This window comes from Polypterus senegalus, chromosome 1 (genome assembly GCF_016835505.1).
Source record: "Polypterus senegalus isolate Bchr_013 chromosome 1, ASM1683550v1, whole genome shotgun sequence".
Lineage (NCBI taxonomy): Eukaryota > Metazoa > Chordata > Cladistia > Polypteriformes > Polypteridae > Polypterus > Polypterus senegalus.
In genome coordinates this window covers 115400787-115421316 of record NC_053154.1, presented here as the reverse complement: position 1 = coordinate 115421316, position 20530 = coordinate 115400787, and the positions used below count along the sequence as shown (strand labels likewise).

Below are 20530 nucleotides of genomic sequence, written 5' to 3'. Positions count from 1 at the left end.
TGTGTAGCAGAACAGCTTTCAAGCTTAACATTGATGAATCAATAAAGAGACAACACTTCTCCGGGTTGTGGTCACAACCCAAGGCCGAGAACATTCCTTCAGAGACTGTCGACTTATGCAAAAAATTTGGTTATATCATGATGTCGGCCTCGAAACACAAAAATTTTCATACCTGGTGACAGCAAAAACCATTCCTGCAGTCTCGAACCCAGCAGCTCGGCTTTTGCTTTTGACAGACCCAAATCTCTGACCAAATCGTTCAATTCGGACTGTATTATCAGATGTGGATCGCCTGATGAGCACGGTTCAAAATCCGGGTCAATGTCACTGTCAGTACTTTGCATTGCTGTTTCTTCATCTGGTTTGTCTGAGGTCCCATCCTCTGGTGGTTTCGGAATTGGAAGACTGTTGTCAAGTGGCACAGGTCTCATTGCTGAAGGCAGATTAGGATATTCAATTGACTTCTTGCTTTTGGCAGAGAAACCAGACACATTAGTCAAACTGAAGTAACAGTCTGTCACATGGTCTTTCTGTTCTCGCCATATCATCGGAACAGCAAATGCCGTTGTCTTTTGAGTGCCTCTGAGCCAGGCTCTCAGACTGAAAGCACATGTCGCACAGCAAATGTGATATGCCCATTCCTTGTCTTGTTCACCAATTTTGCAGCACAAATACAGATGATAAGCTTTCTTCACAAGAGCAGTCATCCAATGTCTCTGAGGCGCAAGTGTACATTCGCCTCAGAGATATAGCTGAATGTATCGCGGCTATTACGACATTGACCCGACACCAAAACGTCTATAGTATCAAGCTTACTTACTGTTACATTGCTACAGATACTCAACTTTACTATACTGATACTATACATACACACTGACTATCTATATTAACCAAATGAGCAGGATCAGTGTATGCCAGCCACTTTTATAGCTTGCTGAGACAGTGTCAAGCTCGTTAAGATCTGCCCAGGATGTCTACTTCCACAGAACAGCTTCCAACCTGGCCTAATTCCATGCATGGACATGCCCAAGCTGCACAAACTGTTGTTGATAAGTCATTTATGGGAGTGAAAATATTTGGATACAAATATACAGTAAGAAAAAATCATGACAAAACTGAAGATTTTCTCTGTTACAATACGTGATGGGTAAATGTTGATTCGTGATATTCGTGATCAGCACCCAAAAATGTATAAGAAAAACACAACAGTGTTCAAGAAGCAAAAACTTTGTTGTGCAGTGAAATTAGAACTCTCGGATTGACAGAAACTTTGTACTGCTTTTAGATATAGAATTGAGCCTGACCTTAGGGCAATCAGAACCTAGAGAAATATTTATGAATTATTGTTAATTAAATTAAAGGACCTACATCCCTTGGCAGAATATTAAAATGCCATTATATGTTTCCATTTTGTATGTATCAATGGATATTATCCACCAATTTAGTGAATCTCTTTATCAGTTTTCTCAGTCCTTCTAATTCTAAAACCTTTACGTAATCTGAAATGTTTCTAGCTTTGTAGACCCAATGGGAACGTTGTTATTTTTAAACTGGACAGAAAGTGTAGCTCTCTACAGAAGGTTTACCATTAAGGGTTTAATCAAGATAGGTAGTCCAAAGATTTATTCTTCAAAAATCACAAAAAGAGCATATAATGTATAGACTGGCATTGCCAGCCTACTATCACACCCTTCATGCCCTCCATTCCAAGGTTAAAACCTGTGCTTCTAGTAGGTATTCTTCACAAAAAGTTGCTCAGCCTGTTGCAGTTGATGGTGAAGGGAACTATGTAATACAAAAATGTATGGATTCCTGTAAAGAATGATTTACAATACATCATTTGTTCCATTGGTGAGGTTATGGAGTAGATGATCGCTCCTGGGTATCAACAAAGGTTGCTTATTCTCTAACTTTATTAAGTCAGTTTTATGGTGAATATATGGCCAATAAATTGGATAGATGCATTCAGTGCACATGAGGATGTCCTATCATGATTTACTCTGCTTTTTGACATTTTATTTTTTTAATGTATTATTGTAATTCCTTTACCTTTTGCAGGGGTTGTGCTATTGTTTTACAGTAAAGAGACCAGAGTTTGGGTCTTGTGTCCGCCCTGCTAGGAGTTTCCATGTTCTCCTCATGTCTGTGTGGGTTTCCTCCCACAGCATAAAGACATGCAGGTTAGGTGAATAGACAATGCTATAGAATGTGTGTGTGTGTTTGCCCTCTGATATACTGGCACCCTGTTCAGGCTTTGTTGCTACCTTGCACCCTATGCTAACCATGACAGCATCCTATGTGACCCTGGCCTGGATTAAGCAGGTTAGAAAATCTTGAACAGCAACTCAGATCAGTTTGGTCTGTGTTTGCTGTTTTACAAGGTTAGTGTTCTGCTTTCAAAGCAGGAAGTGAGCAGCCAGGGATAAGCCAAAAGACAGGAGGTCTAGCCAGACCAACAAGGGCAAAAAGAGTAATGTTATGTCTTCATGTTATGACCCTCTGTGAGAAATTAAAGAGGTAGATATCACGATGACAACAGATGAACAAACTTCTTCAAGAGAAATGAAGCATGCATGAGAAACTGCACTCTCATTCCTTATACACCCTATATATAATTTCTTCTCTTTAATTCTATAATAATTCAGGTTATTTTAATGTTGTTTATTCACTGTTATGCAAAACATCCTACACTGTCCTCCCAGTAACTGGGATATGAAAGTATAATTTTCTCATTGGTCATACATTCCTATGTATAAGGAGAATATCACAAGTGTTTTGCTGCTGTAACCCCAATGATGAATACTCCTGATTTATAATTGAATGCAAATTATATCTCTTACACCCATGCAAGGCACATATATATTTTAAATTGCCTGTTCTTTAGGCCACTGGTATTTTAAGCCTTACAACAATTGGCTGTTTTATTTTAGTATGCAGTATGCCTTCCTCTCATTCTCATTCTGTCTGATGTCTCCTCTCTATTTTCTTCTTAGCACCAGGTAAGAGTATTCTTCAGGCCAAAAATGCATCAGTTGTGCTGTTGACTTCCAGGTGGACATTCCCTAGAGCCAAAACACTCCCTGACTGGCAAACAAATTTATGTAACTTAATTGTGCTATAACTCTCCACAGCCAGGGAAAAAGTGATTGCTTAACTACCGCTGAGCCCTGGGAAAAGGCTGTCTTGGCAATATGCTCATTATTTGCTTGGCTCACATGATAACATATGACTTGTTGAGTAGATGTATGTAAATATTAGATACGTTCTTTCTTATTAATTTTAATAATACAACTGTTTTCTTCCTTCCTAATATTTTTTTTGTGTGTTTGCATATAATGCGTGAGAGCTCCTACTGCAGTAGTCATGTGTGTGTGTTTATCTGTCACTACGCATGAAACAGCTCGCCCCCTTATACAAATTTGGTTGAAATGTGGCATGCTTATTCTTCAAGGAAATTTGTTAAGACAGTTCAGTTTTCCTTGTGATCTCTTGAACAGATTGCGATGTACACCATTTTAAAATTTCAATGTCTCCCATAGAGAAGCACTGGTAAATTTGCAGTCCCGTCCATCTTAAAATGAAGAAATAGTCTATGACTACAGCTATGAACTAGTTTACTGTTTAAATTTTACCTGGACAGCTGTTGACACCAACTTGTATATTTTTTTACTCCAAAAGCTGCAGCTGACATCAAACAGATCCTCAGTACAAAGTAATGATAGATTAGGAGACACCGTGCATGGGTTGGAGTTCACTGTCAGTGGCTGTTTGATCACGCAATCCTCTGTTGGCAAGTCCTCCTGCCTCACAATGTTGTTTCTGTTTTATGAAGTCTTCCCTGCAGCAAGAGCTCAAGTGGAAGACAACGGGTGCATCAGTATTTTACACCTCCAGATGTCTCAGTGACATAGGAAGTTCTTAATTCTGACTGTCACACACGTGCGACTAGGAAAACGTTGTATAGACCAAGTAAAGGTAATTCCACGCCAGGCCAGGGGGTGGTGGGGTGGACTAAACCTTCTCCTGTTATCTCTACAGACCAGCTGCGGGAAAACCTGTCTGACTTAGAACAGATGACATCACTTCCTGTTCCGGCGCCCAGAAGAATATCACTTCCGGTTCTGGCACGTAGAAGATTATCAATTCCGGCACCTACTCTGACTACTGAAGAACATCACTTCCAGTTCCCTTACGTCACTTCTTGTTCTATCCCTTAAAACCGCCATCTTGACAAACCACTGACAGTTGTGTTTTGGACTCAGTATAGAGAACATCTCTGTATTCATACAAGAATCTTTTGCAGCCAGGAATAATATACGGGTGGCTGCCCCAAACCTTTTTAAGTGTGTCGAGTCTATTCCTTTTACATAGGGAATAACTAAAGAATATCAAAATTGCCTGGTGTTAACATGCTGCCCATCTAATGAAACATCGATTTGTTGAAGCAAACATCCTCACGATATATTTAGAACTGCACACATGAAATTCCCAGCTGGACGCTCCATACCACCCTCTCTCCTCCCCCTCGATGTAATATATGAATAATAGCATGGGAATCCAATAGTGAAAATTCATTTAAGAACTTGTCTTAAATTTGAACACCATTGCCAAGACGACCAATAAGCAGATATAAACAGAGGGCAATGCCATTTACGTGTTTCCACATCAACCACTGTGAAGAATCCAATGTATTAAATTGTGAGATTTTTTTTTCCTGTGGCCTGATCCCTCTCTGATGATGATGAGTTCAAGCAGGCATTAAACAAATCAGTATGGACTTTAACCTTAGGTCTACTTGATACACAAGTGTCCCAGTTTGGGACTTTGAAAATGTGGTCACCCTACAAATTACCATTAGAGTGCCACAGTCACAATTCATGACAATTACAACAGCCAGACTTGCTGAAGCAAAGATGGAATTAATTACAAATTTTTTTTTTTAAATTTATTATATTTAGGCAATACTAACTGCCAATTACCAATTGTCAGTGTGTGTAAATATGGGGGTGTATGTGTTAATGTGTGTGTGTGAGTGAGAGTGGTCTTCATGGTGGACTAGAGTTGTGTCCAGGACTGTTTTCAACCTTTTTCCCAATCCTGGTGAGATAATCTTTGGGCCCTGCAATCCTGAAATGGACTGATGGAGGTTCTAGAACCTATCTACTAAACTCAGTCCATTGAGTGTCTCCATGCCTACTTTTGACCTCTAACACATCAATTCTTTCAAGATATAGGAAATATGCATTATACTATATTTATAAATGAAAGACCCGGTTACCCATAACATTGTGTCACAGCGTTACCTTAAATGCACAATGTTTGACTCCATACAGCACTATTTTGCACATTCTTCATGTTCATATGGTTATTCCCTAGAGATCTTTTCACACAGCCAGTGAGGTGGAGATCCACCCTGAACTCTTCCACTGAAAGGATTACTTCACTTAATAAATGTTTTGGCCTGTCCATAAGGCCACAGCAGAAGTACAATGTGGAGGGATGGAAGTGTTGATGGAACCAGAAATGACTGGTTTCCGTAATGAACCTGGACCAGTATTGAGACCTGTGAAAACATCTAGCAAAATAATTTAATTGATCACAAGAAAGCAAAATAATATGGCTAGAGGATCTTTCTTTTTATAAACAAAACATACTGTGTTTCTTAAAAGAAATGGGAGCTTGGTGGTAGCTCAGATTACAAAAGCTCAAAGAATGAAATACAAAAAAAATGTTTTCACATTTTGATTTATTATCCACTATGGCACACCCTCTTCACTACATTCATTGTCATCAACAGTAACTATAATTGTCCCTGGAGTATTTATTCTGAATTTGCCCGCCAGATATAACATAAAAGTTGAAGCAGGATATTTTAACACATATTTTTTTGTTCAGTCTCTTTTGCCAATGTTGTCCACCATTAAGATCAGCAAAGTTCAAGAATGTTACGTTGGGAGGAAATTCAAAGTGTTGTCGATCCATACCTCCATCCTTCAAGTGTTCTCAATTAAGAAACATCCTGCACCAGACGTAGGTCCTGCCCGCATCCCTGCACATCTAGCATAAAGATCCAAGAAGAAAGTACCTTATTTAAAGATAGTGAAGCGTACTCGATCCACTACTTTTTCAAGTCTTTTTTGCACCTTAACGTACACTTTTCGGCACCTCTGCACCCCAAAATCTTGCTGTTTAATTATGCATACAGACTAAAAAAAAGCATATCACTGTACCTTTGACAAAACTGTAGTGTGATTGGGGTGGCAGTTTGCAATGCAAATAACCCAGAAACAGCAACAAAAGTAAAAGACCTAAATTTATTACCTCCCTCCTCTCACTGTTGCACGGAGGAAAGGATAAACTTTCATCTGACTAGCTGCATTTTTTTTGCAAAGCAGTCTTCTTGGATGTGATGTTAATCTCGATTTAATAAAAAGATAAGCACACGTTTACTATGCTGAATATTTTAATTACTAACTAAAAGTAACTTCATATTCTAATTAATTAAATAAATCTAAGTTTCCCTAAAACCTCATAAAAGTACACATATAAATATATACATATGTAGATCGTTTTAGAACCTATTAGATGTACAACTTCAGGTACAAAATGTGAACTTCAGCTAGACCCTGTAAAACAATGCCTTGTCTGTTTTAAAATGCATATACAGTATATGGCTTTCACAGAAAAATCATAGAAAAAGTGTAAATGAACTCTTTTTTTGTAACATCAGCACTTTGAATAAATCACAGCATCCAGTCAGCTCTCATAACAAATAACAATCCCTGATAAAAAAAAAAAATCTTCATTTTTTTGTGCAATATACTGCATCTATCTGTGTCACGTATACAGTAAAAAGAACCCAACATTCAGTTCCATGTTTAAAACAAATTATGCTTTCAAGCTTTTCCTGAGTCATCAAGAAGAAATTTCAATTTGTGAAGGATATCTCAAATGCAAATCTTGTCATTTATATTCCCCAAATTCTTGAATGGTGTAAATTTTCTTCATAACTTGACATTCAGAGTTTGTCGAACTCTCCGAATATGCAAGAAAAATCCAGCATTGTTATTACTGCATATACAGATGTGTAAATTCATACTTGTATTTGAAGCGACTTTCATAAATCTTAAATGAGGTTGCCTTTCAGCCTCTCATGGCGAGTCTTCAGATGACAGGCTTCTACTCTGATCTTTTTCGTTTCAATTTTTGTGAATAAACTTTAACTTAAAGGCATCTCATTACTTTAAATTAAAATTTCCTTCATCTGCTTTGCCTTCATAAACTTGCTTTCTCGATTTCCCAAAGTTGCTTCATAGCATTTTGGTCCACCCAGTGTGCAGCTATTAATGTCTGAAGTTTGTCATTAAGGTTTGTTTTTTCAAAAAAGAAACTGTTTTGTGGTGGAAAAGTAGGTTGGCCTCCTAGTAACTTCAGGCAGAGTCCTGTATAAAGATCTTCATTTGCCCAAGGTTTAACATGGCGCATAATCAGGAAAATTTTCAGTGCTAGTTTTCCTGAAATAACATATCCAAGGCCACTGCAGTAGTGAGGGAAAACATTAATTGGATAATCTTCATATGAGAGGTAATTCTTAGCATTTTTTGATCGTAATGGTATATTGTTTTCAAATACGTGGCCTGTAAACACATTTTGGGACATGTTTTCATTCAAAGAAAGCAAATATTTAACTAGGTTGCTTGGACTGACATATACATCAGCATCTGATTTCATGAAAAACTCTGCTTTTAGGCAGAAGTCGTACATCCATTGGAAAGCCATTCGGGTCTTCAGTGTGAGATTTTCATATGTGTCTTCGAAGTCTTGCACAATTAAATCCTTGTGTTTATCATTTTCAGATAACAATTGCTCAATGGGTTCTTTACTCTTCCCGATTAAGAACAAGGTAAGAACATATTTCCCATGCCACTTACGTCTGCTTCCCCACGTTTCTCTAATAATATCTCTGGCTGTTACTTCACTTGCTCGAGTGGCGACCATGATAACCAGAAATGGAGTTATGTTTGTGCATAGGGAATCTTGTACAATCAAATATTTGAAACTGGGTTCACCATTTCTTGATCGATCATAAAACTGTGCCCAGTTGGCATCTTTACTGAGCTTGTTTTCATCAAACACATCTTCTCCTTGTAAATTCAAATAGGTGGCCACTTCACTTTTAGGGGTTTGTGTAGGGTAGCTAGTTAAGGTCTGGGTAACGTCAAGTTTCTGAGAGTTATTTCCAAACCTGTCACTAGTGGGATGAATTCTCTGTTCTGAATGGTATTTTTGATGGGTTTCTGGATAAACTGGTTTGTTCTCCATATTAGGGCACCAAATTACAAATGCTATTGCGAACATCAGAAATGGCACACAGATGCACATGTAAATCTTTGCCATGTATGATCAGCTGTAAAAGAAGGAAAAAAATTAGTTTAATTATTATGTTTGAACACAACAAGTATAAAGTTGTGAAAGTATAGAAACCTGGGCCATATCATAGGAACCAATATGGTATGACATTGCTGGCCCCTCTCTGTTTAAACAGAAGGGCTCTTCTTAAGTTGCTACCTTAGCTTGCATCTGGTTTGTAGCATTGCAATCTATTCAGCAATATAAAATGTGCAAATACTAATTTGTTTACGTCTAGAATAGCAGAACTATGAGAAAAGGGCAATATTTTATGTTGTTTATTTCTCTGCTTGTTTTCTTAATGGTATTCTGACACAAAGATAATCTGGAACAATCCAAAGAAGGTCACTGAAAATAAGGAAATTTGTGTCAAGCTTTGCTGACCAGTGCTGGAGGCTCACTGACTCATTATGAAAGAAACAATGTCTGTGAATGTATGTGCTGGCTCTGAGACAGGCTGGTATCCCACCCTTGAGTTGGTTCACATCTTTCACCTGAAACATCACAATAACACAAGTCAAAAGCAACAATTTAGAAAATAGTTATAACTGCAAATTAGTCTCTAGAAAAATATAAGCAAAAAACAAGCAGTCGTACTTAAATTGAATGTATCTGCAACAATTCAAGCCTGACCTTGTTTAAAAATACAAACAACAACAACATTTATTTATATAGCACATATTTATACAAAAAGTAGCTCAAAGTGCTTTACATAATGAAGAAAAGAAAAATAAAAGACAAAATAAGAAATTAAAATTAGAAAACTTTAGTTAACATAGAAAAGGAGTAAGGTCCGATGGCCAGGGTGGACAGAAAAAACAGAAAAAAAACTCCAGACGGCTGGAGAAAAAAAAAAATCTGCAGGGGTTCCAGGCCACGGGACCGCCCAGTCCCCTCTGGGCATTCTACCTAACATAAGTGAAATAGTCCTCTTTGTAGTTAGGGTTCTCATGGAGTCACTTGATGATGATGGTCATACAGACTTCTAGCTTTTAGTCCATCCATCATTGTTGGAATATCACGGTGCTTTCAGTAGATGGTGGCCAATAATCATGTGACTCCCAGATTCAATAAGTTTCTTAGCAATGGTGACCAAGGGGCAGGATCTGATGAGTGGTCCAGGGAAAGTAGCACATAAATGAAAGGGGGTTTTAGGTTAATTCCAGAGCAATCCAGACTATGTGATTGTGCATCACCTCACTCTTCTGTCACTCCACTTCTTCTTTAAAAGCAGACCTAACCATAATCTCACTACACCATTATCCAGTGCAGTCCCTCAGAGCAATCTGATTGGTCAATTTTGCTTTGGTGTGATTGGTCAGTTTGGCTTTTTTGATGCAACGAATGAGGTGAGTGTGAGACGCATAAGGAGAAGTAAAGGCACATGGTCAGAGAGTCGCCTTCAAAGACCCAAAGTATAAAACTGAACAGGAGGCGAGAAAGGCGCCTCAAAAATAATGACAAGAGTCTGTGAAGCAGGCTTTATGGCAACATGATTGAGAAAGTGATCGGCAGTCAAGAGAGGTTCAGACATACGCAAATACAGAGGAAAGTTGTTGAAAGTACACATAGGGCAAGAGATAACAAATATTTTTTAATTATTCTGTTTCCTATCTTTGACAGATGCCATGGCGAGTACAACTTAAAACTCTCTAACATATAAAACCATGGAAAATTACAATCGATATAACACACATTTTAGATATTTTGAAAATATATTTTTAAATGATCAAAACATTATAGTGACATCTACATGACAATAAAACAATTGCCAGAATGTGATGAGAAGGTGACACCATCAGTCCTCTTCAATGTGAGTCTCAGGACATCGACCTCACAGCACCTTGTTCATACTTCCTGTAAAGATGCTTACTTAATAAAGTAAATAATACATTCTGGCTTATTTTAGTTTTTTTATCTTTAAGCATGGGCAGGTACTTTCAGTTAAGTGAACTTGTATTTCTGAAAGTTTTGTTGCATGTTGAATGCACTCTTATCATGGACGTTGTGGTGTTCATTTGGTAGCGTTCATATTTGAAGTGTTATTTTTGCTATTTATGTTTTATTTTAACTACATGCTGCCTATTTTTCTTTATATTTTTTCATTAAAAATGATGGCTTTTTACTTTCTCGTATACATAGTATAGAGAAAGTATACAATTCGTGAAAAAATTTGACCTCAAGATTTTGATGAATCTCAACGTTTTGGACCTTCCGGAGTCCGAAAATACCATTTTTAAAATTATGTCTGTCTCTGTGTCTGTGTTGTTGTGTGTCTGTATGTAAACATGATAACCCGAAAACGTTTTAACCTTGGTCAATGAGATTTTTGTACACCTGCTTTATGTCAAATATAAGAAATCCAATCAAATTTTGGGCCACTTCTGGTACTTTAACTTTAACTGAATGCTTTACAAGTAAACTATGGTTATAATTACAGATAGATGATTCAAATTTTGTATAGATATTTATGATGATAAAAAGCAAGCAGATATGAAATTTGAGAAAAATTACTCAACCTGAAGTAGTATTTTATTTAAACAACCATCCAAATTCTTTGCATCATGAAAATATAAATGTGTACACAATATTAAAAACTGTATTCAATATAACACATATTCTTTCAATAACTATTATTCATTTTATTTTAATTTATAACTCATCAGTTCAACAACATGTATTTGTAAACATTGAATATGCCATGCATAAAGGTGTAATGGGAACAACAAACTGCTACGTCTCCTTCGTGTCCTTGGTAAAACATTTCATTTTATGATTTTTGTTTTTATTTCTGCTATCATTATCATAATTAAATGTTTTACCTATTGCAATTTATTGCAACAAACATTATATAATACTAACACTTTATGTTTTAGGTGACTATAACTCTTTTTACTTTGCACGTAATCTAGGTAATGCATATGTAATCATGAAACAACTCCACTGTCTTCAACCTCTCTAAGTGTGAAAATATTATATATAATTATAAGTAGAGATAAATGATTGTATATCGATATTATCAGTTAGTTATGATGAGCAACAAAGACATATGATATTTGGGAAATATTGCGCAACTGGAACTGGTTCTGATGACCTTTTCCTCTGTCTAAGTATATGAGAAAGTTAAGGGGAGCACACGCCAGATTTTTGTGTTTAAGACTAAAAGATTCAGAATGATCGCACTCTTCACATTCTGTACTTTGTCTTTTCCCTGACTCTCATCGCTATATATTCAAAAGGTCATGTAGCTTCTGCTTTTATATTAACATTTTTGTTATTCTACTTATTTATTTTTTCTTTAACTTTTTTGATATTTTTATTTAAAGGTTGACAGTGGTAATTGTCTTATGTATATCTGCATGTCTTTGATATGTCATGTATGAAAAGAGATAAAGTATTACTTATTCTATAGATACTCTAAAATGGCTCGAACACATTTGTTGCTAACCCTAGAAAAGACCCTAAAAATTTGATTACAGTGATTTTTCAAACTAGCTGTTTTCTTTAATTAGTATCACACATCTTCAATTTTGCAATCAGTCATTCAGCCTCTTTAAATGGAGAAAAGACACTCTGCTTTTTGGTATCACCCTGCGTCCCACACTGAACATGAAACTGAGAACATGAAGCTAAGAAAGCAAACTAAAGAGTTGTCTTTGGAGTTTAAAAAGAAAATTATAGACAAGCATGTTAATGACAAAGGCTATAAGACCATCGCCTAGCAGCTTGATGTTCTTCTGACAACAGTGGCAATTATTATTAAGAAGTTTGAGGTCCATAGGTCTTCAGTCAACATCCCTAGGACACAACCGCAAAAGGAAAATTGACCCCAGAGTGGGCAGAAGTATAGGGAGAATGTTAGACAAAAATCCAAGGACATCTTCCAAAGAGTTACAAGCTGTAATTCAAGATCAAGGTCCATTAGTGTTTGATCGCACCATCTGTCACTGTTTGAGTGACAGTGGGGGTCACTGGACTCCATAGTTGAAAGAAAGGAATAAACAAAATCAAGTAAAATACTAAATACTAAAATACTATTAATTACTAAAATACATATTGTCAAGTCACAATGCTTCTGGGATAATGTCTTATGGACAGATGTGACAAAACTGGAGCTTTTTGGCACGTCAAATCATTTCTATGTCTACAGATGAAAATATGAAGCTTTCACAGAAAAGAAAACACCATACCTACTCTGAAACATGGAGGCAACTCAGTTATGTTTTTGGGCTGCTTTGCTATGTCTGGCACAGAGTGCCTTGAGTCAGTGCAGGGAACAATGAAAGGGTACACACAAATTTGTCCACATCTTTACATCAAGTTAGAGTAAATTTTTAATTGATGCCTGAGCAAATTCAGATTGTGTGTGCATATGAGGAGCATTTTCAGATATGCATAGACTTGTTTGTCATGGCATCAGAGAATAACGATGTGTTGCATTTTGGTCAGACATGTAATAAGAAATTCACTGTACTCTGCACTCACAAAAATACCACTGCTACTATTATCTATACTAATAAAAGGCAAAGCCCTCATTCACTCACTCACTCACTGACTCACTCATCACTAATTCTCCAACTTCCCGTGTAGGTAGAAGGCTGGAAATTTGGCAGGCTCATTCCTTACAGCTTACTTACAAAAGTTGGGCAGGTTTCATTTCGAAATTCTACGCCTAATGGTCATAACTGGAAGGTATTTTTCTCCATTAACTGTAATGGAGTTGAGCTGGAAAAGACGGGAGGGCGGAGTCGTGTGACATCATCACGCCTCCCACGTAATCACGTGAACTGACTGTCAATGCAGTACTGTAGAAAACCAGGAAGACCTCCAAAAAGCGCTTAAGAAAACATGCATTATGTAATTGAGAAGGCAGCAAACAATAAGAAGCGGCGAGTGACATATACTACCATATTCATGAGTGCTGCTACCCTCGGAAAGAAAGCGAGGTGTAAACCTAACCTTTAAATTAAGTTCATAGACAGGCTACCGCTGGCATTTCACATGCCCACAGGTAATGCGGGATACAAGTTTAATGAGAGGACGCAGGATATAAACGAGAGTTTTGATCACTTTGTAACTAAGTTAAAATTGCAGGTGAAGGGGTGTGCTTATGCAAATTCCGAGACACTGTGTTTGTGGGGGATTGACAGTTAAGGCGGTGGGGGAGTCACGTCATCATCTCCCTCCCATTTACCTCATTTCGCTCTGAGCTGAGCTCGGTTAACGCCTTCCTCAAGCAACTTCGCCAGACTGCCACCAAATACTCACAGAAAAATCCACAAGTTAATACACACGCTGTCTCTAGAGTTTCTCCACACTGAATCCTCCAGGCACTACTTACAAAAGGTTACATTGACAATCGTGTTATGTTATTTTCAAAATGTTTCCTTTTCTTTCTCTTTCCTTCTTTAACACACTACTTCTCCGCTGCCAAGTGGTATTTTGATATATATATATATATATATATATATATATATATATATATATATATATAGATAGATAGATAGATAGAGATATATTTATATAGATAGATATGAGAACAACACTCATATCAATGACAAAACAATTACATTAACAATCATGTTACGTTATTTTTAAATTTTTCCTTTTCTTTTTCGTACCTTCTTTAACACACTACTTCTCCGCTGCGAAGCGCGGGTATTCTGCTAGTTATGAATAAAAGGCTAAAATGGCCTAGGATTAATGAATGTTGGTGTGGGTGTGTGTTCTACGAGTGCTGTGAAGCAAACTAATTTCCCATCAAGGAATAATTCCTGCCTTGTAACCAATATTGTGATAAAAGCCATCATCCATGACCCTCTATTGCAATAGCTGAATGAAAGGATGAAACATTATTCTTCTCAGGTAAAATCTGGAAATACAATACACAATTTTATTAATCAGAAGTCAGTTCTAGTATTTCATCAAATATATTGAGTGCTCTTGATATTTCCTTTTGAAAATATTGAACAAATATATTTATTTTTGTTATTATTTTGAATAAACAATAGTTTTTGTGTGGCTCAAAGATGTAATGGCTAGCCCTGGAGAAGGCGTTATATAAGGGGCCGCCTCCCTCCAGTCATTGGTGGATGTCGGGAGGAAGCGGACAGAGCTGGAGAGAGAGGACGGGAGGCGGCCAGGAAGGAAAAAGGACTGTGTGGCCTGGACTTGGGGAGATCGGTGCAAGAAGGCACTGGGGGTGCACGTGAGAGAACATTATAAATAGTATTGTAAATAAATGGTGTGTGGTGACAAAATGATGTCCGTCTGTCTGTGCCGGGGCCAGCGTTCACAATATATATATATATATACTGTATTATTGTCACAGATGGCTGGGGTTCTTACCCAGCTGGGATGCCTAAAAGGACTGGAAGGGGGCAAAAATAGCTTCCGGGCCACGAGGGGGCAACCACCCTGGAATAGGAAAGGACCACGAGAAAAGATTATAACCCATTGGGACCCGTGGCCACCACCAGAGGGCGCCTTAAACCTTGTTTGACCTGGAAATAGTTACTTCCGCCACACTCGACAAGATGGCGGAGGAACCTGCCAGGGACGCCAGGAGTGCTTCGGTGCAAGGGCAGCACTTCCGCCACACCAGGAAGTGCTGCCGGTTGGACGTCATCAGCCACCTGGAGCACATCCGGGCAGGAATAAAAGGGGCCGCCTTCCAGAAATCTGGGAGCTAGAGTAGGAGAGGGAGCAGGGCCGAAGCTCCCAGGAGGAGATTGGCGGCTAAGGACTGAAAGCAAGTTCATTTTGGGTGATTATTGCTGTGTGCTTTGTGTCGTGTTAGGAACTGTCTTTATTTATGTTAAATAAATGTGTGGCTTTTATAAAGATGTGGTCTCCGACTGGTGGTGTCCGGGCAAGTCTCACAATATATATATTGTCAGAGGTGCCAGGGGCGTGCGCCAACCTTTGACCACGTGGGGGCTGCCAGCCTGGTGGTTCTTGTGGCCACGGGTAGGGGGCTTGGAAGACCAACCCTGTAGGGACCTGTGGTCACCACCAGGGGGCGCCCCGAGACACCCTGGACCTCAGCACTTCCGGCACACCAGGAGGTGGGTGGAAGCAGGGACACCCGCGGTGCTTCCGGGAGAACAGCCGCACTTCCACCACACGGGCGGGCTAAGCGGGGAGTAGTGTCGGGAACACCTGGAGCTCATCCGGGATATGAATAAAGGGCCGTCTCCTTCATTCAAGGCTGGAGTTGGGTGGAAGAAGGGCGAGGCACGAGAGGAGTGTGGAGGCGGCCCGGAGAAGACGGCATTGAGTGGCTAGGACTGTGTGTTGGGGGTTTGTGTTGTGCACAGACTGTGTCTCAGTGACAATTAATTGTAAATATTGTAGAAAATAAACATGTGGTGGTAGAAAATCAACATGTCCGCCTGTCTGTGTCGGGCCGGGTCCACAATATATATATATATATATATATATATATATATATATATATATATATATATATATCTATACTAATAAAAGGCAAAGCCCTCACTGACTGACTGACTGACTGACTCACTGACTCACTGACTCATCACTAATTCTCCAAGTTCCTGTGTGGGTAGAAGGCTGAAATTTGGCAGGCTCATTCCTTACAGCTTCCTTACAAAAGTTGGGCAGGTTTCATTTCAAATTCTACGCGTAATGGTCATAACTGGAAGCTATTTTTCTCCATTTACTGTAATGGAGTTGAGCTTGAAAGCCGTGGGGGGCGGAGTTTCGTGTGACATCATCACGCCTCCCACATAATCACGTGAACTGACTGTCAACGCAGTACGTAGAAAACCAGGAAGAGCTCCAAAAAGCGCTGAAGAAAACATGTATTATACAATTGAGAAGGCAGCGAAACAATAAGAAGCGAGCGAGTGACATATACAACCATATTCATGAGTGCTGCTACTTTGGAAACAAAGCAAGGTGTAAACCTAAAGTTTAAATTAAGTTCATAGACAGGCTGCCGCTGGCGTTTGTCATGCCCACGGGTAATGCGCGGGATACAAGTTTAATGAGAGGACGGGATATAAATGAGTTTTGATCACTTTGTAACTAAGTTAAAATTACTGGTGAAGGGCTGTGCTTATGCAAATTCTGAGAGACTGTGTTTGTGGGGATTGACAGTTAGGGCGGGTGGGAAGTCACGTCATCATCTCCCTCCCATTCACCTCATTTCGCTCTGAGCTGAGCTCCAGCTAACACAGTGTTACGGGCGACTTTGTGCGCTGCCACCAAATACTCACAGAAAAATCCACAAGTTAATACACACGCTGTCTCTACAGTTTCTCCACACTGAATCCTCCAGGCACTACTTACAAAAGGTTACATTGACAATCGTATTACGTTATTTTTAAAATGTTTCCTTTTCTTAGCACAAGTACAGCTGAGAAGCTTGATGCATGTGCTCCATAGCGTTAAAAATCACGCATTTAATCACACTTTGCATTCAAGCAAAGGGGAACTTCTCTCAATGCATGATTTCCTGGTACACCGATTACATTGATCAGCGCTTCGATTCATTTTAACCTCGCACCCCTTGGTTTGAGAAGAAGTATGAAAAATATGAGGTTAACACAGAAAAACAGATCACCAATTGAAGCTTTATGAATAATCATTTCGCCATCAATAATTGTTTTGGTAAAGCCATACTCAGTGTAATCCTCCTTCCATTTTATAATTTTTCCGCCACTAGCCATGATTAAATGAACGGTAAAAAGTAAGAAGCGGCGAGGGTGACTTATTCAGGCAGGCAGGCGACAGCTCAATAGCTTCAATTTGGATATAAGTAGGTTCTATTTAGTGCCAGAAATATCTTTGTTAGGAATGGAAGTTGAATTTAGTCTTTAAATTTCTATGGTAAAGAAAAAGTTATGCAATGATGACTACATTTAACTATATAAAGTCAAAACTTGATTATATAAAGTCACTGTTGAATATATAAAGTCAAAACTTAAATATATAAAGTCAGTGCTGGAATATATAAAGTCAAATCTTGAATATATAAAGTGGAATATATAAAGTAAGCGCTGCAATATATAAAGTCAAAACTTCAATATATAAAAAGTCAGCGTCGGAATATATAAAGTAACTCTGGAATATCCATCCATTTCCCAACCCGTTGAATCCGACCACAGGGTCACGGTGGTCTGCTGGAGCCAATCCCAGCCAACACTGGGCGCAAGGCAGGAACCAATCCTGGGCAGGGCACATGCATCATTTTCAAAACATTAACCTAACAGTGTTTTTTTAATTTATTTTTCTGAATACGTTTTTGTTCACTTAGTTCAGTTCAGAGTCGTTTCAATCAATAGATTTTGACTTTGACTTTATATATTCAGGAATGAGTTTATATACTCCGATGTTGACTTTATATAATCAGGAATGACTTTATATATTCCGACGCTGACCTTATATATTCAAGTTTTGACTTTATGTATACTGACGCTGACTTTATATATTCAAGTTTTGACTTTATGTATTCGGGAATGACTTTATATATTCAAGTTTTAACTTTATATATTCTGGCCTTGGGCTTTTATATATTCACAAAATCAATTTATTTGCCTGTTTGGCACCCCATAGTATATGTGTGTGTGTATATATATATATATATATATCTATACTAATAAAAGGCAAAGCCCTCACTCACTCACTCTCTCACTGACTCACTCACTGACTCATCACTAATTCTCCAACTTCCCGTGTGGGTGGAAGGCTGAAATTTGGCAGGTTCATTCCTTACAGCTTCCTTACAAAAGTTGGGCAGGTTTTATATCGAAATTCTACTGCGTAATGGTCATAACTGGAAGCAGTTTTCTCCATTTACTGTAATGGAGATGAGCTTCAACGCGTGTGGGGGAGTTTCGTGTGACATCATCACGCCTCCCACGTAATCACGGTACATAGAAAACCAGGAAGACCTCAAAAAGCGCTCAAGAAAACATGCATTATATAATTGAGAAGGCAGCGAAACAATAAGAAGCGAGCGAGTGGCATATACTACCATATTCATGAGTTCTGCTGCTTCGGAAACAAAGCACGATGTAAACCTACACTTTAAATTAAGTTCATAGACAGGCTGCGCTGGCGTTTGTAATTTAGTGCCTGCCCATATAAGGCCGTCCGTCAGCGGCAATCCAATAACAAACTGCCACGGGTAAATATTCACGGGTGAAGGACTGTGCTTATGGAGAGGAAGATGAGATGGTCAGGGTGGTGTTTGACACAAACTCAAGCGAAACTGCAGAGAGAAGTTTTAAGTGCCAGGACTAAGGTAACATAAAACACAGCCATGGACATAGCAGGAGATGGCACCAGCACCAGCTGGGAACCTTCGATGCATGTACGCACCAAGTGGCTCACGTGAACTGACGCAGTGCACAGATAAAAGCAACAGTTCCAAAGGGCGCTGAACAAAACCGAATTACACAATTGAAAGGCAGCAAAAATATATGAAGCGTCTGATACATACAAGCATATTCATAAATCCAGCTACTGTGGAAACAAAGCACCGCGTTGGAAAAAGTCAATGTCCGCTAAAGGAAGACAGTGTAAAAAACCCGTGCATGCAGTGTGTCAGGTCTCAGATAAAGAAGAAGACGAGCTGTTTATTGATGCAGTAAAAGCGAATCGATGAATGAAACCTGTCATCTTTACAACGATTGACAAACACGGAATGTAACTTGAACACAACACATCCTACAAATACGAACCTGATTGAAAGAAATAATGATAATCAAATCCTTGATGACAGCAACACTCAGTAACACTCACAAAACAAATACTGTATATTGACAGTCATGTTACGTTATTTTTAAAATGTTCCCTTTCTTAGCACAAGCACAGCTGAGAAGCTTCGATGCATGTACTCCATAACGTTATAAAATAACATTAATCCACTTTCAATTCCAACAAGGAACTTTTGCTCAATGACAGATTTTGAAACATACCGTGTACATATGAACGAAAAGTAGGAAAGAGATCGGAATAAGGCGCTTACGACTGATCTTCGACTACCGAGAAGCTTTGAAAAAGCATGGTTTTGTCACACTGAAAAGCAAGCAATTAGTGATAAGAAAGGGACTTTGTGGTCTTCTAGGACAATTGACTTCCGTGACGTTAGTAATTCTAAATAATCTAATTACAAAATGTTCAATGATCTCACTGTTTTAGCCTAATGTACAAAATAATTTTGGCTAATGTTACTCAGAGTTTAAAGAGTAAGCTGGTCAAATTACCTTTATGTTTCTGACTTATTTTTTAAGAGAAAACTGCACTTTATGTTGAAATTTTGGTTATTATTATTTAAAGACAATACTATTCTGAAAATGTACTTAAAGTACTTAAACTACCACTTTTTTTTTAAGTCTGCCCAATTTTAACCAGGGATGATATTTTGTTTCTGTTTTGAATTCAAATGCAGTTTAAAAGCTTTTTTTTCAGAAATTAAAACAGCTTCAGTTTACAATATTCATGTCCATGTCTATTATTTGATTCTGTCGCCACTAAAACCGTTTTAAATAAAAAAACACTTGCGATTTGGGGCAAATTCTATGCGATTACATACGATTAATCAAGATTAATTCTTACACAGCCTCTAATTAATTGGATTAATTTTTTAATCGAGTCCCACCCTAATATATATATATGTAGATATATATATGTAGATTTGTATATATATGTGTATATACAGTGTATATGTATATATATATAACTGTATATATATGTGTATAGATGTGTATATATATATATATTTATATATATGTTTATATGTATATATAGTTTATATATGTGTCTGTGTGTATATATATATATATATATATATATATAGCCAGCAACACTCATGACAATGACAAAACAATTACATTGTCAATCATGTTACATTATTATTAAATGTTTCCTTTTTTTTTTACTCTGCTGCAATCGCAGGTATTTTGGTATATATATATATAATATAAATAGATAGATATGACAACAACACTCATATCAATGACAAAACAATTACATTAACAATCATTTTACGTTATTTTTAAAATGTTTGCTTTTCTTTTCATAACTTCTTTAACACACTACTTCTTACGCTGGCTGGATATTCTGCTAGTATATATATATGCCAGCAACA

At 37.9% G+C, this 20530-nt stretch overlaps 1 protein-coding gene across 1 annotated transcript in view; it reads right to left on the bottom strand.

Moving 5' to 3' along the window:
• Positions 1-5882: 5882 nt before the first annotated feature.
• LOC120531341 (UDP-GalNAc:beta-1,3-N-acetylgalactosaminyltransferase 1-like) overlaps positions 5883-20530 on the bottom strand; it is a 60791-nt gene continuing 46143 nt past the window's right edge. The window contains exon 2 of the mRNA XM_039756653.1: positions 5883-8407. Within this exon, the coding sequence (XP_039612587.1) occupies positions 7276-8397 (1122 nt within the window). The 5' untranslated portion in view covers positions 8398-8407 and the 3' untranslated portion in view covers positions 5883-7275. The remainder of the gene's footprint in view (positions 8408-20530) is intronic.